This window comes from Aedes aegypti, chromosome 3 (genome assembly GCF_002204515.2).
Source record: "Aedes aegypti strain LVP_AGWG chromosome 3, AaegL5.0 Primary Assembly, whole genome shotgun sequence".
In the NCBI taxonomy this organism is placed as follows: Eukaryota; Metazoa; Arthropoda; class Insecta; order Diptera; family Culicidae; genus Aedes; species Aedes aegypti.
In genome coordinates, this window is record NC_035109.1 from 169251596 (window position 1) to 169274321 (window position 22726).

At 40.3% G+C, this 22726-nt stretch overlaps 2 protein-coding genes across 8 annotated transcripts in view; one reads left to right on the forward strand and one right to left on the reverse strand.

Annotated features, from left to right (window-relative positions):
• LOC5579949 (histone-arginine methyltransferase CARMER) overlaps positions 1-22726 on the reverse strand; it is a 165638-nt gene that overhangs the window by 46646 nt on the left and 96266 nt on the right. The window lies entirely within an intron of this gene.
• The window catches only part of LOC5579947 (sodium leak channel non-selective protein), a 72796-nt gene continuing 71843 nt past the window's right edge, over positions 21774-22726 (forward strand). For 2 of the 5 annotated variants that reach the window (XM_021854386.1, XM_021854384.1), the window contains exon 1: positions 22344-22482. Coding sequence is in view for 2 of the 5 variants with exons in the window: in XM_001652186.2 (XP_001652236.1) it covers positions 22196-22297 (102 nt within the window). In the remaining 3 variants the exon portion in view is untranslated. Of the gene's footprint in view, positions 22298-22322; positions 22483-22726 lie in introns of those variants that run through there. The other 3 variants (XM_001652186.2, XM_021854383.1, XM_021854385.1) reach the window with 3 other exon arrangements.

Consider the following 22726-nt stretch of genomic DNA (forward strand, 5'->3'; position numbering starts at 1 on the left):
AGAACAGATTAATCATCAGCAACGATGGACAAGCTGTGGAGCCCCCGATGCTAAATGAGGTTAGAAGAGCGATTAAGGAGTTGAAGAACTGTAAGGCTGCTGGAAAAGACGAGCTCCCGGCCGAACTTTTCAAGCACGGTAGTGAGCAGCTGTACGAAATGCTGCACCGTACTCTGTTAAGGATATGGGAGGAAGAAGAATTGCCTACTAGCTGGCTGGAGGGCCTCATCTGCCCTCTGTATATGAAGGGCCACAGGTTGGAGTGCGCCAATTACCGAGGAATAACGCTCCTCAATTCGGCGTACAAAATATTGTCACGTGTTCTGTTCAACAGATTGAGACCGCTGGAGGAGTCCTTCGTCAGCGAATACCAAGCTGGTTTTCGTGAGGGCCGATCAACGACGGATCAAATGTTTACCTTGCGACAAATCCTTGATAAGTTCCGGGAATACAACTTGCAGACACATCATCTGGGGGGGGGTCCAGATAGCCGTAGCGGTAAACGCGCAGCTATTCAGCATGACCATGCTGAGGGTCGTGGGTTCGAATCCCACCGGTCGAGGATCTTTTCGGGTTGGAAATTTTCTCGACTTCCCAGGGCATAGAGTATCTTCGTACCTGCCACACGATGTACACATGCAAAAATGGTCATTGGCACAGTAAGCTCTCAGTTAATAACTGTGGAAGTGCTCATAAGAACACTAAGCTGAGAAGCAGGCTCTGTCCTAGTGGGGACGTAATGCCAGAAAGAAGAAGAAGAAGAAGAAGAACACATCATCTGTTCATTGATTTCAAGGCGGCGTACGATTCAGTAAAGAGAAATGAGTTATGGCAGATAATGGTAGAACACGGTTTTCCGGCGAAACTGATTAGACTGATTCATGCAACGTTGGATGGATCGAAATCAAGTGTGCGGGTTGCGGATGAGACTTCAACCTCCTTCGTAACCTTAGATGGATTGAAGCAAGGAGATGCGCTTTCGAATCTTTTGTTCAACATTGCTCTCGAAGGAGCTATAAGGAGAGCGGGCGTGCAAAGAAGCGGTACCATCGTCACCCGGTCGCATATGCTCCTGGGTTTTGCGGACGATATCGATATAATCGGAATTGATCGTCGAGCCGTAGAAGAGGCATTCGTGCCTTTTCAAAGGGAGACAGCGAGGATTGGACTTACCGTCAACACCAGCAAAACTAAGTACATGATCGCTGGTAGACAGCGTGGTTCCAATCGTGACGTTGGTAGTGAAGTGGTGCTAGGTGGTGAAAAATTTGAAGTAGTGGATGAATTTGTGTATCTTGGTACTTTAGTGACTTGCGATAATGATGTTACCCGCGAGGTGAAAAGGCGTCTTGCAGCTGCGAATAGGGCTTTTTACGGGCTCCGTAACCAGCTTAAGTCCCGTAGCCTGCAGACATAAACAAAATTCGCGCTATATAAGACTCTTATCCTTCCGGTTGCTCTATACGGCCATGAATCCTGGACGTTAAAAGAGGTCGACCGGAAAGCATTTGGAGTTTTTGAGCGTAAAGTGCTGCGAACAATACTCGGCGGTAAACAAGAAAATGGCATCTGGCGGCGTCGCATGAATCATGAGTTGTACCAAGTATATAAAGAAGTGGATATTATCAAGCTCATAAAACACGGCAGGCTGCGTTGGGCTGGTCACGTGGTACGAATGCCGGAAGAACGACAAGCAAACGTAGCGGATTGTAGCCCATCAAGTAAGTAAGTACCTCAAATAATACCTTCTGCATATTCTACAAATATCAAGCTGATAACTAGATCAGGTATTGTAATACCCAAATAATACTTGATGCAAAAAGTGATTTTTATCAATACCTCCAGTAGTCCTCAATAGCTATTAAATACCAAAATGAAGTATTTTTAATTGTTTTAAACATTTTTTTAAACTACCATTATAATACCAAAATGAGGTATTGACAACTGAACAATACCTAATTATGGTATGATACCAAAATATGGTATGCTTAAGATATTTAGTTATTCTTTCCTCCTCGGGTATAATCTGGCCGTGGTTTTGATCACGGTGTACTTAATCGTTTCCAATTTATTGGTATTTTTTGGTGAATGATATCTTCTTCTTCTTCTTCTTCTTCTTCTTCTTCTTCTTGGCATTATTTCCTAACTGAGACAGAGCTTGCTTATCAGCTTAGTGTTCAATGAGCACTTCGACAGTTATTAACTGAGAGCTTTCTTTGCCAAATTTGCCATTGTCGCATTCGTATATCGAGTGGCAGGTACGATGATACTCTATGCCCAGGGAAGTCAAGGCGATTTCCATTACGAAAAGATACTGGACCGACCGGGAATCAAACCCAGACGCCTTCAGCATGGCTCTGCTTTTTAGGCGCGGACTCTATCCACTCGGCTAAGGAAGTCCCCAATGCGCCTTGGGTATGCGGCCGATATCAACTTCACTGAAATCGATTTCAGGTCAGTGGAGGAGCCTCTGAAGAGGGAGACAGCGAGGATAGGCCTGACTATCAATTCTACCAAAACGAAGTACATGATTGCAGAAGAACAGTGTGGGCAAAAGCCTAGACACTGTGACGACGGCAGACACTGGCCGCTCCAGTGCAACATGTGAGGCCCGGGACTAATCGAGGCCATGGATCGTAATAATAGGGAGTATCTCTCGAAAATGCAGGTAGCTGCTGAACAACTCGATGTCATAATCGAGTTTGTTAAGAGCAAAAGCAATATCAGCAAAGACTTGAAAGCAAGTCTACTGAAATTGTGACAATCAGTCCTAGCTGCAAAGCTGGACTACGAGAAAGCCAAGGAACAACTTGGCAAGGTAGAAGACAAAAGAGACGCTAAGTCGTGTCAGAACAAACTGTTTTCCTTCACAGGCAACGCGAATATCTGATGATATTATTCGATACGCGATGCGAAAGAGGGGACCTTCCGAGGATGAATACGTGGCGAAAAGACGTGTGCTAAGGGAAAAGTGACCTACGCAGTCGTCCTCCTGAACGGAGAAGCTGACACGAGCTAAACTCCGCGATCAAGAGGACATGGCAACAAAGGAAAGGCCAACACCAAGCCTAAGGCCGAGAAAAAAGCCACGGGATAGGAACCAGGCAGTGCACCCACAGGAACCACGGGCGCAAGGTAAAAGCAACCCGAAGATACGATCGGAAAAAAGAAAGAAAGGAGAAACCCGAAACAAGGGGGCCCATGAAGAATGATGCGAATCACGGAGAAGTTATCGCCATTGGGCGCAGATGTGCGGAGCATAAGGCGGACTAGGATTGGTGAAATGATTCTAGTCTTAAAGAAAGACGCCAAGCAAAAGGGTGCAGTCTATAAGCAACTGGCACAAGAAGTACTTGGCGATGAGATTGATGTAAGATCCCTGACTGCAGAAGCGACTCTCCAGTGTAAAAATCTGGATGAGGTCACCGATGGAGCGGAGGTCTCGGCTGCCCTCAAAGAGCGTAGCTTGTAAGCGCCCGCAGGGCACCTAGGTGGCGGCGATCAGGTTGCCGATTGCAAAGGCCAACAAAACGAAGAACTTCAGCATACTCAAGGTAGGCTGGTTGAGCATACAACAGCCTCCTTAAGTTTGCTTCAAGTGTTTTTGGAAGGGTCATAAGTCGTGGAATTGCAATGGTCTCGACAGAAATAATATGTGCAGAAAATGCGGCACCGAAGGCCATAGGGCAAGCGATTGTAAGCAAATCGCTAAGTGCCTAACATGTGTCGGCAGAGCAGACAACGGACACTTAACGAGCGGACCCAAATGTCCAGGCACATGCGGGGTATCAAAACAGCCAAAACGGAAGAACCACAGGTAAATTTAAACCACTGTGATGCAGCCCAGTAGCTGCTTTGGCAGTCAGTCTCGGAAACAAAGACCGACGTGGTGTTACTAATGTCCCGATTTTGTCAGCCCCGTGCTGCATTTAGGGTTGACAAAATCCGGAAAGAGCTAAAATCGAGAATTATTTTTTTTTTGACTGGTTTCAAGTTTTATTTTAACTTAAAAACTTAGTTTTCTTCTTCTTCTTTCTGGCGTTACGTCCCCACTGGGACAGAGCCTGCTTCTCAGCTTAGTGTTCTTTATGAGCACTTCCACAGTTATTAACTGAGAGCTTACTATGCCAATGACCATTTTTGCATGCGTATATCGGTGTGGCAGGTACGATGATACTTTATGCCCTGGGAAGTCGAGAAAATTTCCAACCCGAAAAGATCCTCGACCGGTGGGATTCGAACCCACGACCCTCAGCTTGGTCTTGCTGAATAGCTGCGCGTTTACCGCTACGGCTATCTGGGTCCTATGATCTTGTTAATGTAAACATTTGTTTACTTCCTTTTTCTACGTATCGTAATCCAAAATAACATTGATCAGTTTCTTGGATATTTATTAAAGATTTTAAATTTCAAAATTCCGGTCTCTAGATGATTGTATAGTTGTGGCCAATGTCATAATTGACTTTATGCAATATTGCCAGTATAGACGTGTTTGATCTAATTAAAATAAGTATAAATTTTATGCTGACAAAATATTGCAAAAAAGGGTGCTAAAATCGGGGGTAGACAAAATCAGAGGGCGACAAAATCGGGTCATTACTGTACTCAAAAAAGTACGGGTTTCTTGGACACCAGTCAACTGGACTTAGTGAGCCAGCTTCGAATATCCGTTTTTGGTATTGTGGTTCTAGTATTCTAATTGTATTGTGGTTTGTTTGTTTGTTTGTTTGTTTATTTGTTACATCAACAGGCAAAGTGAGGCCCCAATGATGTTGGTAGTTAAAAACATACAAATCGAGACAAGAAAGGTCAAATCTACAAATAACACATATGGAAGTCATGAGCTAAAACATAATCTAAAGCACATTCAAAGCCGTTGTCAGTTGTTTCGTCCAGCAAAAAAGGATGAAAATCTTCGACGTAAGAACTCACGAGTGAGATGAAAGTCGAAGATTGATGCGACTCGGTTGAAAAGTTTCAGTAATCCGTTGATCCCACCGTTAGTACTGTAGTTCGTCCGTCGGAGAGGAAGCCTTAGGAGCGAACTATTGCGGAGCAGTCGTGGTCGAGCATTCAAGTCGATTTGTTCGAGGATTGATGCGCAGTCTATTCGTCCCTGAAGCGTATCGGCGATCGTCAAAGCTCTGATTGTGTCTCTTCGCGTGCGGAGTAGCTCGAGATCTATTAGTTGGCATCTGCTCTCGTAACTAGGTAGGCGGAACGGATTCGTCCACGGTAGTTTGCGAAGCGCAAAACGTAGAAAGCGGCGTTGAACCGACTCGATTCGCTCGGCGACGTTGTTGTATGCAGGACACCAGACAGCAGAACAATATTCCAGAGTGGAACGAACGAGGGAGCAATAAAGCGACTTTAGGCAGTAGATGTCCGTGAAGTTTTTGGCGATCCTGAAGATAAATCCAAGGGTTCTGGACGCCTTGTCTACGGTGTACGACACATGCTGCCTGAAAGACAATTGTGAGTCCATGATGACACCCAGATCTTTCACGTGGTTAACGCGTTCGATAATCGTCCCATACAGACTGTAGGCGAATAGGGTCGGCTGCTTCAGTCGTGAGAACGTTATAATTGAACATTTGACTGGGTTAACTACCATCCTATTAAGAGAGCACCAGTTAGCGAAAGCATCAATCTGTTGTTGCAAAAAGTGGCAGTCGGTTGTAGAGCGGATCTGTAGGAACATTTTTAGGTCGTCGGCGTAAGACAAACGAGAACCTTTGATTAGCAGATGAACATCGTTGAAATACAACAGAAAGATCAACGGACCCAAATGGCTACCTTGTGGGATGCCAGAAGAAGCAGAAAAGCTACTGGATTTGAAATCGCCAATTGAAACCAATAATTGACGACCGGTGAGGTACGTCCGGAACCAACATAACAAATTGCCGCTGACACCAAGTCTGTCCAGTTTTGCGATCGCGATAGCGTGGTCCAGCTTGTCGAATGCAGCAGAGAGATCGGTGTATATGACATCCGTCTGCGTACGTTCCGTCATGCTATTAGTGATGTAGGATGTGAGGCACAGTAAATTAGTGGTAGTTGACCGGCCCGCAGTGAAACCATGCTGGTCGGGGCTGAGATACTGCTGACAGTGTGAGAGCAAAGGTTCCATGACGACAAGCTCGAAAAGTTTCGAGACGGAACACAGCGCCGCAATTCCTCGGTAGTTATTCACGTCGTGTTTACTTCCTTTTTTATGTACTGGGAACATGTATGCGGTTTTCCAGCAGGACGGAAAAGTGCCACTGGAAAGCGACATTTGAAAAAGATGACGGAGAGGAACTAGCAAGTTGTCGATGTGTTTTTTCAGGAGTGCGGAGGGGACACCGTCTGGCCCCGGATTATTTGAGGATTTGAGCTTTGAAGTGGCCTTGGTGATCGCGTCGAATTGTACGTCGATAGCACTCAACGATTCACCATTCAGAGGAACATAACTGGCTGCGCGGCTTACTTGGTCCTCGGTGATGCCCTCATCGTTGAAAACGTTGGCAAATTTTTCAGCGAACAGCTGACAGATTTCTTGCGTGGTAGATGCGATTTCTCCGTTCAGCTCCATATACGACGGAAGGCCAGATTCCTTACGTTGTTCATTTACAAATTTCCAGAAGGATTTGGGCTTATTTTTAAGTTTAAGCTCTATATCTCGCTGGTGCTGAGAGTAACATAAGCGACTTAATCTTTTATATTCGTTATTGATCCTCACATAATCGTCCCTTAGAGGAAGCGTTCGATGCTTTGTTAGTTTCCTTAAAGCGGCTCTCTTCTGCGACTTAAGTTGGCGAAGCTCTTTTGTTTGCCAGGGAGGATGTGCGTCTTGAAGATGTATGCGCTTTGGTACATGCCTGTCGATGACATATGAGAGAACATTTGAAAAAGTAGTTGCAGCGACTTCAACATCGCGGGGGTCAAGAATGGTTGCCCAATCGATACTTGACAGGACATCTGCAATGCTACGATGATCGGCTTTCACAAAGTTGTACGAAACAGAGGCGGGGCGATCGTCGAATTCGGATATCTGGTAGCCTTCAATAGATATCATCAACGCAGGATGATGAGCGACATCTTTTACTAAGGCGCACGGAGCCTCGGAAATTATTGGTGCTTTTTCTTGGAAACTCACGAAACATAGATACAGACTACGGTTATTTTCATTGACAACGTGATTGATTTGAGTCAATGTGGCGGCACTGTAGCTATCCAACAGATTAATCGCACAGGCATGGAACGACGAGCACTCGGGGTCCGGGTAGAGGAAACCGCTGTGAGACGGTTTCCACGAAACACCAGCAAGATTGAAGTCACCGACAATGATTATTTCGTCCGTCGGGGATGCTGATTCCATCATAGAGAACACAGATTGACAGTGAGCATTAATAAGTTCGACGTCGCGCACCCGATCGGGTGCAATGTACAAGGCGCACAAAAACAATGTACGACCGTCGAACTGGATAGATACCCAGACTTGTTCCAAGCACCTCCACAGGCCGTTGTCAAGAGCTTTCACTCTCAGTCCAGAGCGAACCGCCACAAGAACACCGCCTCCGGTGCGTTTGCAGCTATTGTTTGGATTCCGATCGCAACGAAATACCTCGTAACCGGATCCGAATACCTGATTAGAAAGCGTTTTAGAGTCAAGCCAAGTCTCGGTTAAGACGATAATATCGTAGCAGGCATCAGAGGTGGTGGTTCTAGTATTCTAATTGTTGGACTAGGTACACATGACTTCCTTACGATTCAAAAAATATCGATTTCTCTAGAATTCAACGATCAACATCAACATTTGAAGCTTTATAAATATGAATCGTAAAGACAGCTCTTAATCCCGAGGGGCCGTGGAACTATACATTCATTAAAAGCTGCTCCATTATGTATGAAAGATACTGCTTACTGATGTGAAGATTTGATATTCAGCATGATGGATAATAAAATAAGGTTTTTAATATATGTTGTCCCTGTAAAATGGTTTTATGATTTGGAAGACTTCACAAGAGATTCGCTCTTCTTTTCAGCATAAGCTGTTTTTCAAAGTTGTGTTGCTTCTTATGGACTTACTTATTCATTGAGATTTCAATATACGTTGCAACTATTGTTATACAAATGTTATAGCATGAAATTGTGTTATCTTATAATTGATGAATTCCATACGATTTTCTTTTCGCATTTTTCAGTTTCAACTAAACTGCCGTTCTACGCATATTTCTCCCGCGGTCCATAAGGTTTACATACACACTTAGATTTTTTTCACGAGCTCGGCTGTGCGAATCTCGGTTTCCCGATTTTAACCGAGACTCAGCTAACAATTTGTCCGGTTGCTTAGCAACGAAGCACGATTTACTGATACTCGGCTTTTATTTACTGAGATCCCAGGAAATTTGTTTGCCGACTTCTCGGCTGTGCGGATCTCGGTTAAAATTAGCCGAGATTCGGCATTCCAAATTAAGTGTGTAGAACATGGGACAAGTAGGCGTAGAAGGACAGTAAATGTTTTTATTAATATTATTAAGTTTTACAGTAAAATATGGTTTGAAATATTTCATAAGTGGTTGTCCTTTATTTTCATCATAAGCTGTTCTTTAAGGTGTTGTTGCTTCTTAAGGTCTAGTTCATTGGATATTTACAAGATTTCGATATACTTTACAATTACTTGTGCCATCTGTTCGGTGAAGTAATTGATGCTTGCACTTGCAAACCAAAGTTACATTTACTATAACAATTTTCAGGAGATTTCAGACTAATAAGACAGTTATAAAATTAGTAAGAACATCCTATATATGAAGAATGAAGGATTCTTATTTGCCCCAAGCCATATCAAGTAGCGATAGGCAATGACTCTTTTTAGAATACTTTTTCATGTACTGAAATTTAGGTTGTCACTAAAAACCTTTTGGTCTATTTTACCCGAATGTTGTTCCCTCAAATATCATATCCCCGAACGCCAGTTACCCGGATGACACTTTCCCCCGCAATCCCGAATGACCCGAAATGTGTATGGATCGTGGTATTAGGATAGAACCACCCCCTTCTACCCCCTTGAACGACCACGTGGTTCATGGACAGTCCCAAAATAGATGCAGTTCAAAATGGATAAGAAACAATCTCCAGATACAGAGTGGTGAACTAGAAAGAACGATAAAGAAAACAAGAAAAAATGCTGAATTCGTAGAAATTTTAAAGAACCGCTGATGAAAAAAGAAGGGTGCATATCATATGAACCATTCATCAGCCTGAAATATAAAATTAGTTATGATAATTATGACTGCCAACATATTTTCGAGGAAATAGGTCACTTGAGAAAACGGGGTATTCAGGGAACTGGCATCTGCGGAATTGGTGTTAGGGGAAACGATATTCGGGAGAAAGTAGCACAACCCCATTAAACTGCTTATTGAAAAACAAAAATTATCTAATAGTTGTACAATACAATATTCTGATAAAAAACAGCTCGCGGTGAAAGGAAATGCAATTTTCTGGAAGTTAAAAATAGTTGAAACAAATCTCAAATGTAGAATAACAGTGTTATATTGTCTCCGCTCTGTGCACTAGCAGAAAGCTTAAAATGAGAAGAACGAGATTGTTACCGTAGGGTTTTGTTCTTCTTCGTCGTAAGCGCTACTATTCGTCGTATCAAACTTTAAATGTTCCACTACGGCGGATACACAAACTTACCTGCAACATAGGTTCATTCATTTTGTGAAAGCTGTTATGGTTTGTACACTTGTACACCAAAAATGCAATAAAACTACTGTATTTCGGTAAATAACTTCAGTTCAATTATCCACTTTGCACTTTTTCACCGAAATCGCATGGACGAACACGATTTGAGAGAAATGCTTAGCGATCGACTGAGCCACACCACTTTCCAACACACGTTTCTTCCCACCCCCGTGGGTGACTTACTCCGCCGGGCACTTATTTTCACTATGGAAAACCTTCGTACTTCTTCACTGAAGGATTTCATTCCAATCACACGCCGTAAAACTTCAATAAATTATCAAATTTTACAAAATTTCCTCAACCGCCGCGTATAATTGAGAATGTAAACAAAGTTCTATCCGCCGTACTGAGAAAAAAAAGCTTGTGCGCATCAATGTGTGTGCGACGCTCGACGTAAAAATACGGTTCCTTTGATTGTGTTGTTTTCGCTGTACTGTGAGCAAATGCCATAATTGTACGGTCAAAAGGAATTGTGTTCATATCTTTGGGCTGAATTTTGATGACGAACAATGAATTTTAAAGGAAATTAGTATATTCCATCATGCTGAAGGAATGGAGGGAGATGCCCGTAGATCTGTATATTCTAGTAAAACATTTTATTATAGCGTTGATTTGTTGTGTTTTAACCATTCAATACACACAGTGAGCCGTAAGTTGTGAGACGAATCTGGAAACTGATTGCGACGGAGTTGAAAACGATACGACGGACTGAGAATACGGTAAAATGCATTTTCTTTGCATTACTTCCAAAAAAAGATCAATATTTATCAAAATGTTATTGTACAATGCTAAAGCCGTTTTGAGAAAGAATTGTTTGGCATCGGTTTGTGTCAGCATCATTCACTGCAATACTGGGAAAATTGCAGTTCTCACTGATCAATGCTTAATACGATGGATACTAGCACATCACCCTACTATTAGTTCAATGGCGAATGGTTTTATGGCAGATGTCATTCTGGCGAATAGTTTTCTGGCAAATATCGCACAATCGCGCGCTTCGACGGCGAAGTATTCACTGAAGCCCTGAGTCGCAAACGGAACACTCTGGACCTAAACGGTGAAGAGCTAGTTGCTGTAATATCACGAGCGTGTGATGCTTCCATGCCGAGAAAAGCCCCTCCTAGAGAGAACAGACCGACGGTGTACTAGTGGTGCGAATCAATTACAAATCTTCGAAGATCAAAAGCTTGCTCTTATTGTTCTTAAGACAAAATTATATATTTGTAACATTTGGGTTGAACATTTGGGTTGAATGCCCTCAATAAGATTTTTGAAATATAAATTTGTATCTAGTATGCGCCCTGGATACTCAACTTCATCTGACCAATTTGTCGAAACCCCTGTCATCGTGTCTAATTGAAGGTTTGAAATAAAGAGCTTTTTGTTTATGTGCGAATAGACTGAGTTTTGGAAGCATTATGAAAAATCTTCCAGTTCTACAAGTATGAAGAAAAAATATCCAAATTTTTTGCAATCGACTACAGATGACACGCAGACTTCGTCCTTTGGCGGAGAGGCCTGTGTCATCTGCAAACAAAGATTTTTGACATTCCTGAGGTAACTCAGGTAAGTCAGATGTGAAAATATTGTATAATATTGGTCCCAAAATGCTGCCTTGAGGAACACCAGCTCTTACAGAAAGTCTTTCAGACTTGGAGTTCTGATAATTAACCAGAAGTTTACGATTTGACAGATAACTTTGGATTTTTCTAACAATGTATATTGGAAAATTCAAGTTTTCTTTTTTAATTTTACAATCAAGCCTTCATGCCTAGTAGAGCAAGACCAGTAGAATAGCCTTCTAATTTGTTGAAGCGAATAAAATTTGTTAAACGTAAAGGTTGATGAGTGGTCGAATGTCCATGGCGGAACTGTTCATTGGCAAAACTTGAATTTTCGTTGATGTAGACCATCATTCTGTTCAAAATTACCTTTTCAAAACGTTTACGAATGGAGAAAAGCAAACTGATTTGACGATAGCTGGAAGCTTCTGCCGATTTTTTTCCAGTTTTAAAATTGGAACAACCTTGGCATTTTTCCATTTGTCAGTAAAATAAGTAACCTAAGTGTTGTATCAGTGTTTAACGCAACACGAGCTTACCAGCCCTGCGACCAACGAACTGTAGATCGGTTCGTTTGGACGATCTAATAAAGAGATGCTCAGTCTAAGTTTGAGCGTGCATAGAAGAACATATCTCGGTGTACTTCTTTCCCTCGGTACCGAAACCTCTTTAATACTAAATCCCTCGGTTAGTTCAGTGGCGAACGAGGTGAAAATTTTTATTTTAAAACGGGTTTCGCTAAGCATTTTCCGCGATTCGCGAGTGATATCGTTTTAATTCGATTCCCGTGGTGTGCAGTGAGTTTGGAGCAATTAGTGGCGCAAAGAATTTGCCGCCAAAGTGCAATATTAATATATCGCTTACAGATCACCTCAAGTGTGGTTGATCACGTGTGGTGCGATAATCGTTTTATTGCCTAATTGCTCTGCAGAAGGTTTGAGATTATTGAAAATCGTTTGTGCTATTTCCAGCAAGTTTAATACAGCACACATCACGTGTTTGAAAAGGTTTAGTGATCTGCTAGTTTGTGCTGAGTGTGATTCAGGTATCCACCATTGTTTTTTGATCACCAAAAGGACGCTAAAGTTGTTTGACCTGTGTGAACGACCAACAAAGAGCATTCAGGAGGTCAGTTCGGGTCAGTAGTGTGCACTGGAGAACAATAGATAGTGAAAAAAAGCGTTTTGTTCTACAGCAGTTTCAACGTTGTAAGTGGCTTGGGTGGATCAGCCAATTTCTGCAATTGTTAGTTTGGACAAGTTTTGTGGATCATCGTTGAGAGTTTTGGCCTACAGCTATCAGGTATGTGGTTTGTTTTATTCGTTTTTTGGTTTATTTGTTTGTTTCGATAATTTATGGCCGTTTAAAAATTTTAATATTTTTTTGATTGATCGTTTGTGTATTTTTCGTTTATATAAGTCGATGAATAAATTGAAAATTTGGCTAAAAGTTTAAATTGATTTTGATCTTGTTTTTAGTTTTTATACCCTAAATTGACTGTTTGAACTTATATTTTGTGTATCCTTTGTTTGAATCTGTTTAAAGCAATATGCCATTGGTCAACAGTATTGAGCCCTACGTTCCGGGCGCCATTCCATTTTCGCAGTATTTAGAACAATTGAATTGGGTCCTACTGCATCAGAAAATTCCTGCCGATGAACACAAGGCTACTTTTCTAGCTTCTTGTGGGACAGAGGTGTACTCTGAGCTAAAACTGTTGTTCCCAGGTAAAGATCTTGCCAATATTGAGCTCAAAGAATTGACGGATTCACTTAAGAAGCGTTATGACCGGAGTGAGAGTGACCTGATTCAACGTGTAAAGTTTTACGCTCGATCCCAAAAGCCGGGTGAGAGAGCTGTTGATTTTGTCCTTTCAGTCAAACAATTGGCTGAATACTGTAACTTTGGCAATTTTAAGGACATGGCAATTAGGGACAGATTAGTTTGCGGCGTTTCTAACAAGCAGCTTCAGGAACGATTACTGGATGAAGAGGAATTAACCCTTTCAAAGGCGGAGAAAATTATAGTCAACCGCGAGGAGGCTGCTGAGCGATTGACATCAATCAATGGAGAACCTGCTAGGGTGAGCGTAGTGGAACGTCTTGGGAATAAAAGGGTTGGTTTTCAACGTGAGCCAACACCCGTTTCTTCACGTGGTCGTCGTAGGAGTCGTGAAAATTACAACCGGCGTAACAATGGTAGTCGCAGTCGTAGCAGGAGCTTTTCTACCCCGAGGAAGAATGGTAAAAAGGTCTATTTCTGCATTTACTGCCGCAGGAAGGGACACACCCGTAAATACTGCTACGACCTGAAGCACCAGAAGCCATCCATTAAGTCGGTCGCCGTTGTGCCAAAGAAACCAGACTTGCCGGAGAGGTTGAGAAGAGCAGCTAAGTCGTCGGACTCGGAAGAAGACATGGACGTTCTGATGATTTCTGCATCGCATCGTTGTAACACCAGCGAACCATGCCTAATCGAAGCATGTGTGGACGGTGAGACCCTGCGGATGGAGATAGACAGTGGATCTGCTGTCTCCGTGATCAGCAAGCAGGCATACGGACAACGCTTCAAGGACAAGCCGTTGGAGAGGTGTAACCTTAAACTGGCAGTCGTCGATGGAGCGCGTCTGTTAGTTGCGGGTCGAATTACAGTTTTGGCGAAAGTTAACGGACGTCGCGAGAAACTTCCTTTAGTAGTGTTGGAGAGTGCAAAGGAGATCATACCGCTGCTAGGCAGGGATTGGCTTGATATTTTCTTCCCAGCCTGGCGAGATGCATTCCGAGGACCGATGCTGGTGAACCATACTGGCGTTTCAAAGGAAGACAGGGTCGTTGAAGATATAAAAAGTAAGTTTTCGAAGGTTTTTGACAATGACTTCTCTGTTCCCATTACAAGTTTTGAAGCAGATTTGGTACTCAAGGAAGATAAACCTGTTTTTAAACGGGCTTATGATGTTCCTTATCGTTTGCGTGACCAGGTTGTTGAACATATAGAAAATTTGGAGAAAGATGGAGTTATTACTCCAATCGAAGCAAGTGAGTGGGCTTCACCTGTTGTCATCGTCGTCAAGAAAGATAAGGGAATCCGTATGGTGGTTGACTGTAAAGTTTCCATCAATAAGCTCATAGTACCAAACACATACCCGTTGCCTGTGCCTCAAGACTTGTTTGCTTCGCTATCCGGTTCAAAAGTTTTTTGCTCTCTTGATCTTGCAGGAGCATATACCCAATTGCGTCTTTCCAAGAAATCCAGAAGATTTATGGTGATCAATACGATCAAGGGTTTATATTCGTACAACCGTTTGCCTCAAGGAGCATCTAGCAGTGCTTCTATTTTTCAAAAAGTGATGGATCAAGTTTTAAAAGGTTTGGATGGTGTATTTTGCTATTTAGACGATGTGCTAATAGCCGGGAAGGACTTTGAAGATTGTGAGAGTAGACTTTATTTGGTCTTGGATCGTTTGGCCAAGTTCAATATAAAAGTTCATTTAAAAAAATGCAATTTTTTTGTTTCCAGTTTGCCTTATTTGGGACATGTGTTGACAGAGCAAGGTTTGTTACCTTGTCCTGAAAAAGTTGAGACAATTCGTAGAGCTAAGCCTCCGAATAACGTCACAGAGTTGAAGGCATTTTTGGGTTTGATCAACTATTATGGTCGCCCCAATTTATCCTCCCGCCTTAGTCCACTTTACAGTTTGCTAAGGAAAAATACTAAATACGTTTGGAATGATGATTGTAACAAAGTTTTTGAAGATTCCAAAAAACTTTTATTGAAACCAAACTTTTTAGAATTTTACGATCCTGACAAACCAATAGTCGTTGTTTCCGATGCCTGTGGATATGGTTTAGGTGGTGTAATTGCGCATGTTGTTGGTAAAGAAGAAAGACCAATAAGTTTTACTTCGTTTTCGCTGAACGATGCGCAGAAATCGTATCCAATTTTGCATTTAGAGGCACTTGCTGTGGTAAGTACGATAAAAAAGTTCCATAAATTCTTGTATGGAAAGAAATTCACAGTTTTTACAGATCACAAGCCTTTGATTGGAATTTTTGGAAAAGACGGCAAAAATTCAATTTTTGTAACTCGTTTGCAAGGGTACATTTTGGAGTTATCGATTTATGATTTTGAAATCATTTTTCGTCCATCAACAAAAATGGGTAATGCCGATTACTGCTCCCGGTTTCCGTTGCCTCAAGAAGTGCCACGTGCTTTGCAGAGAGAATACATCAAGTCAATTACGTTTCCGGTGATATTCCTCTGGATTACAGGACTATAGCGAAGGAAACACAGCATGACGAGTTTCTTCAGCAAATTTTATCTTTCATGAAAACAGGTTGGCCGAAGAAACTTAGTCAAAGATTCAAGGATATCTATTCAAATCACCAAGATTTGGAGGAACTGGATGGTTGTTTAATATTCCAAGATCGTATAGTAATTCCAACGAAGTTACAGAATTCAGTTTTAAAACTTCTTCATAGAAACCATTCAGGAATCACAAAGTTTAAACAGTTAGCTAGAAGGTCGGTTTACTGGTTTGGAATCAATAGCGATATTGAAAGTTTCGTTAAACATTGCAGAATTTGTAGTCAAATGGCTGTGGTTGCAAAAAACTCAACACAAACCAGCTGGATTCCAACAAATCGCCCTTTTAGCAGGATTCATGCAGATTTTTTCTATTTTCAACAGAAATTGTTCCTTGTTGTAGTCGACAGCCATTCGAAATGGTTGGAGGTGGATTACATGAGGTATGGTACGGATGCAACAAAGGTAAAAAGCAAATTTATGGCCATATTTGCAAGGTTCGGACTTCCTGACGTTATTGTGACTGATGGAGGCCCTCCGTTTAACTCCAAATATCTAATTGACTTCTGGAGTCAACAAGGCATCCAAGTTTTAAAAAGTCCGCCATACCACCCCTCCAGTAATGGCCAGGCCGAACGAATGGTTCGCACAGTAAAGGAGGTTTTGAAGAAATTCCTGCTAGATCCTGAATTAAAAGGTTTGGATATTGAAGATCAGATTTCATACTTTTTGTTTAATTATCGAAACATTTGCTCAGAAGACAACCGGTTTCCTTCTGAAAAATTGCTTAAATTTACACCGAAAACGACATTGGATTTAGTCAATCCAAAGAGCAGCTTTAAGAAACATTTGACAACTCACACTTGTGACGATTCTCTTATAGTTAAGAATGACAAACCTGCTGTACCAGATAAATTTTCTCAGCTGCGACATGGAGAACCAATCTACTTCAAAAACTTTAGGGCTACCGAAGTTAAGAGGTGGTTGGACGCCAAGTTTTTGAAAAGGCTGTCTCCAAATGTATTTCAGGTTTCGGTCGGTGGTCGAATCTATTCGGCTCATCGCGACCAGCTGAAGTTAAAGCCAAGACCGCCCAAAACACTCGTTTGTGGGTGGAAGCCTAGTAGAAAACGACAGAGAGAAGAGGATGAAGAATACAGCGATGATTCGAACAGCAGCGATTTCTACGGTTTTTTGGCAGACTCCTTCATCAATGAGCCACAGCAGTAACAAACAGTTGAAGTCGGCAGTAGTTTGTCGATTCCTTCAACTAGCGACAATAGTTTGTCGATTCCTTCAAGTAGTAGCAACAGTTTGTCCAAGCATGTAACAGGCAATAGTTTGTCTGTAGACGAGATGGCGTCGAGTGGCAGTAGTTTGCTACCTTCATCAGGCGTTCAAATGCCTATGAGCGCAAATTCTTGTATACCAACAAGTTCGAGAGAGGATGGCGCGTTCGAAGTGTCGTCCGGCGATTATAGATCTTCAAGTCATGGCTCAAGTGTGCCAGTTGACCATCGTAAATCCGTTGATCATCAGAAAGCATCAATTTCTCGGAACGTCGTCCAGCCAAGGCGATCTCGTCGAACAAAACGTCAGAAGCAAAACAGTGAATTTTATTATTATTAATGTTTAAGTCTATATTTGATTTTTTACCAGTTAAGCTTGTAATATCGAATTTTAATGGAATTGTAAGTAACGTCTTAAGAGGAGAGAACTGTTGTATCAGTGTTTAACGCAACACGAGCTTACCAGCCCTGCGACCAACGAACTGTAGATCGGTTCGTTTGGACGATCTAATAAAGAGATGCTCAGTCTAAGTTTGAGCGTGCATAGAAGAACATATCTCGGTGTACATCTTTCCCTCGGTACCGAAACCTCTTTAATACTAAATCCCTCGGTTAGTTCACTAAGTACATTTGTTAAATATATCAACAAAGTATGATAAGCTACTCTCTTGAAGTTTCTTGATGAGGATGTAGAAAATTTTATCATCGCCAGGGGCATTCATATGTTTGATTTTTTTAATAGTAGTTCTCATTTCTTCCAAATCAGACTCCCAGGAATTTTCAAAAACGGTCTCTTGATTGAGAATTGTTTTGAAGTCCTGACAACTGGACTGAAAATTATGCGCGCTTTCAAATTGCATAGCTTTTGAGCATTTTCGCAATTGGTTAGTAATAATTTGTTCTTTCAAGGCCGGAATTGGCTTCTGAGGGGTTTTCAAATTTTTTGATAATTTTCAAAAGGGCTTAGGACCAGGGTCCAATTGAGACATTTTATTTTCATTTTTGTTTGTTTCTCAATGGATCATTGAAGGTAGTTTTTGCAAGTGCTCACCACATCAAAACAAAGGCGCCACTGTATATGGAATTTAACATTGTGACAGCATTGCTGTTCTGTCAAACACACAAGGCTACGGTGGCTCTATCTATGCTTTCCATAGCGGCCGTTTTGGTTATTTTAATGATCCATTGATAAAAACGTTTTTAAATTTCTTTTTGCAGATCCTTCCATATAATTTTCATAGCAGGATCGCGAGTGCGTTGGAATTGCCTTCCATGCCGAGAAAAGCCCTTCCTAGAGAGAACAGGCCGACGGTGTACAGGTGCACCATGGTGCGAATCAATTACAAATCTTCGAACGATATTCCTTCGGGCTAGACGAAGAATGCAACGCGCACGCACAGAAGCACAAAGAGAAGAACGCGATGCAGCATTCAGAAAGGCAAAATTAGCTCTCAAAAAGGAAATCAAAAATAAAAAAAATAATTATTATTTCTTAAATTGTTTGATTAATTTCCAACAGATTTGTAGCAAAATAAATCAAAAAACCTTTTCGATTTTTTTTAGAATTGTTACAGTAGTATAATCAAATTCATCAAGGAGTATTGAAGGGTATCTTCTAAACTTTTGCAAATCTCTTGGAAATTAGTCAAATAATATTGTGGGACTTTCTAAGCAAATTCCTTCTGTTGGACTATGTCTACTTTTTATTAGTAAATTGATTCCGGAAAATGTTCCCGGATTTACCTAAAAAATGTTACTTAATCTTTCGAAAGTTCGGTTTTCCCTCGCAATTCCTCCAAAAAAAAAAATCATTGACAGTGTCTAATACTGAGATATTTTTTCTATGAATTTGTTTACATATTTTTCCCAAAAAAATCATTACAAATTCTTCTACAAATTGCGTTAAAAATTATTGTTTTTTTTTTCTGGTAAATTTTGCTTCGGATTCCCGGATTATTCAACAATTGGAAAGAACATTGTTTTTGAAATGTCTCTTGCCATCAAATCCTCAGAGAAAATTTGTTGAGAGTTTTGTATTTTTAGTTTAGTTCTTTCAAACCTTTTTTGTATGTTTTTCTCTAGAAATCTAATACGGAATGATTCGTAGAGAAATTTGTAATGCAATCCATAAAAATAGTAGTTTTCGAACCAAAAAATTGAGGGTGGATAAATGTTTAAATGTTATTTATGGAGGAATCCTGGGGTACCATTCGGAATAAATGGAGCTAATTCTAAAGCCTAAAAAAAACACTTTATGGAGCTATTGGAGATTTTTTTTGAGAAATTTAAGAATAAATTGCAAAATCTTAGTAAACCGGATGAAAAATTTATTTAAAAAAAATCACAAAACAATGTGGTTTACAAACAAACAATATCAAGATAAATCTCCGATTAATTTTTCGGGAGAATATTAGGGAAAAAATAATATAATTCTCTAAGGATCACTGAACAAATTACTCGGGAAAGTACTATGAGTACTTTCACGGAAGTGTTTTTGAAAGAACATTTAAACGTAATCCGCTAGGAACTTTATAGGGATGGTATTTAAACATTTCTTGGTAATTTGGTAACATTTCATGATGTAATAACATCTTCCTATTTGAATTTTTTTCAATTGCTCATGAAATCATTAGAGTTACACCTGGAAAAAAACATTAATGTTTTTTTACAGGCAGACTAGATAATTTTTGCTGCGATTTTTTCAAACAATCCCGTAGAAAAACTATAGGAAGAAATTCAAAAGCAAAGTTTCAAAAACTGTTGGCGAACTTTCTAGAGAATTCGTGGGATGAATCCTTGTTTGGTGATTTTTTTTGGTGAGGCCTAGGGGGTGCGGACAAGAATATTTAAATTGTTCAAATTGAACAAAATCTATTCCACGAGTGCTAAACGTTGTTTGTTTGCTTGTCTCGCAGGAAACCACATCCAAAGTGCACTCTTAAAATACTTCTCACAAAGTATCAATAATTCAATGCTGACGATTTTCCCATTAAACAGACTTAATCAGAAAGTTTCTGACCTCGTGCTAAAAAGAAACATATTTGAGAAAAATTGTAAAAGACTTCTGCATAATTTGAACCAAGCACAACTTTACTTCAACAGTTGGCAGACTTTGTGTTATATAAACTGCATAACATTTTTCAGCGTGACGAAATCATGACCGAACATTCCTGGGCATACTCTGATCATTTTTACGAAAAGTTTTGTTTGACAGCAGCCTGGCTGCTTATTTTCATTTCGCATCCCCCAGGGTGAGACTCCTAGAATTTTTCGTACTGTTTTTTGGAGAAATCCTCAGTAATTCCTGAAAATCTAAAACAAATTATTAATGAATAAAATTGGAGAATACTTCAAACTAACAATTGGAATTTATATGTAATAAGTACTTAGAGGACTTTCCATGGGAAAATAATTAAAAGAATTTCTAAAGCATTCTATGGCCGAATTCTTCAAGAGATTTTAAAGCAATTCTATAGATTTTTCGAAAAAAATCTGGTGAGATCAGATAGCCTGGGAATCATTTTCCACTAGAACCCAAGGACGAACTCAGTGAAAACTGTTAAATGAGTTCTTAAAGAAAGCATTGAAAAGTGCGAAAATAGTTCATGAAGAAATTCCCGTAGGAATTTTTGGAAGAATCTCTTCAAAGCACATGGTTCAATACCTAAAAAAACAATTGAAAGAATCACAAAGGACGTTCCTCGTGAGTTTTTTTTACTAAAATTCTTGAAGGATTTTTGACAAGATTACAAGAATGGATCTTTTCCGTAGCAAAAATTAAAATTTACAAATATCACTGTTGTGCCACGAAATAAGACAAAATAACAAATAAATAAAATCAATACAAAACTTTCAAAACAACGAAATTTGTGAAAATCTTAATTATTGCGACTGACATTACTTCTGCCAAACAAGTATTTGCTAGACCCTCCCCCCCAGAAAAAGATCCTAGCCAATGGTGTTTATTCAAATTTTCAAATTATCTATTCCATAACGTAAAACGATTGTAAGCAAGGGATGGGACACGACAATGACAATGAATGAAAAGGAAGAATGACTGTCTGTGAACCACGTGGAAACGTTACCATGGTTATGAGACAGAAGCGTGCTTTCATTCAGAAGCATAGAATACGTTTACAAACAATAGCTGATTACTACAGTATTTACAAAACGAAGTATCAACAAGTTGCCGGCTGAGGGGAATACTACTACGATTAGGGGAGACGTTGGAAAATCCGAATCACCAATCAAATTGAGATATTCTGTAAACAAACTTGTTGCTGCGGACACCTGTTGCTTGTGAGGAGAGTGTGGAAAATTCCAATTTTTCCAGGCAAACACTTGTAACAACAGGCGGAAATTTTAACTAAGAAAGTGATCCATAGAGGTCACTAGTATGAAAAATAGTGAAAAATTGTGTTTAAACGTTATATGGATATTTTTCAAGTGCACTGTTGCTTGCAAAGTTCATTGGGGTATCAATAAAACAAGTATTCTTATCGGGAATCTGCAAAATTGATATATAATTTAGTGAAAACTGATGAGCGTTAGACACCGTTAGCAAAATATTTGTAAAGTATTGCTTATTCTAATGAATATCTTCTTAGTGCGCCATTAATCTTGTTTTTGGACAAGTGACGCAATTTGTGTTGTACAAAGGTCGCATGCTCTAAAATGGTAGTACGTGTATTATTAGTATCATCATTCATTAATCACATAATACGATTATGATTACTCATGAATATTATGGATTAGATTAGTTGTGCGCAAAATAAATTTAGTTGTTACTTATGTTACATCTTCATATCGGAAGATTCGCACAATATAAATGAAACAGGTAGATGTGCGCAAACTCCGTATCAAAATTTCCAGCAAGATGCCATGATGAAATATCGATTAGTAATACACTTTTCTCCATTCAAGGAGTTCAGTTGTAGAACTGTTGAATAAGCATAGATTAAGAGAAATATTATAGGTTTAAGTAGTAAATCTACAAAAGTTAGGCTTGTAATCAAAAGTGAAATACTTGTTTGCGTATATATCCAACGAAATCAACGTTTTATCAAAAACGGCCATCAATAAAACGTGTCAAGAAATTAAGTCAGTATTATGTAAATATTGCATTGCGGTGCACCAGTGGTTAGTGATGCAAACGAAATTCTCCGAAATGAATCCAGTCACGCAACATGAAGAACTAATCAATCAGCAGCAACCAGCGTGAGATTCCCGGAATAATTTTGCACCTTCAAGGGCGTGGTTGCTGGATTCGAAATTGCATCAAAAGGCAGCCATATTGCGAAAAGTGAGAAAATGTTGGGCAGGAAGCAGAGCATCAAAGGCGAACCCATCCTGGCAGATTACGGCCCAGAAGAGTCCCTCAACGAAAGTGCCGATATAGAATGGGTTAACAAGGTTTCCTGTCCGCTTTATACAATTCATTTCGTTGTAAATTTTTCATTTTGATGGTTGGTGTTGTGATTCACTCTGTCGGTGTTATATCTATACCTAGTAGTATGTACGTTCATGTTGGATATGTTAACCCGTTTATATTGTAGAAGCCCTAGCCAAAACCAAAATCTGACCATGCGCTGTAGAAGGTACTCTTTCCAGACAGACGATCCCATAGGATATGGCAATTTTGCTTTGCTTTGCATACCACACTTTTGAATTCGCATTGCAATGAAGAGCTCGCTGTCGAGAAAATATTTATATGTTTGGCTTATTTATGCACTATTCGTTTGTAATGGGCACGAAGAAGATTTTTTTCCAATGTGTGGATACGTTTCGCTATTTGATTCGATACTTCTAGCAGCATGGAAGAGATTTTTTGTAATTCATTTA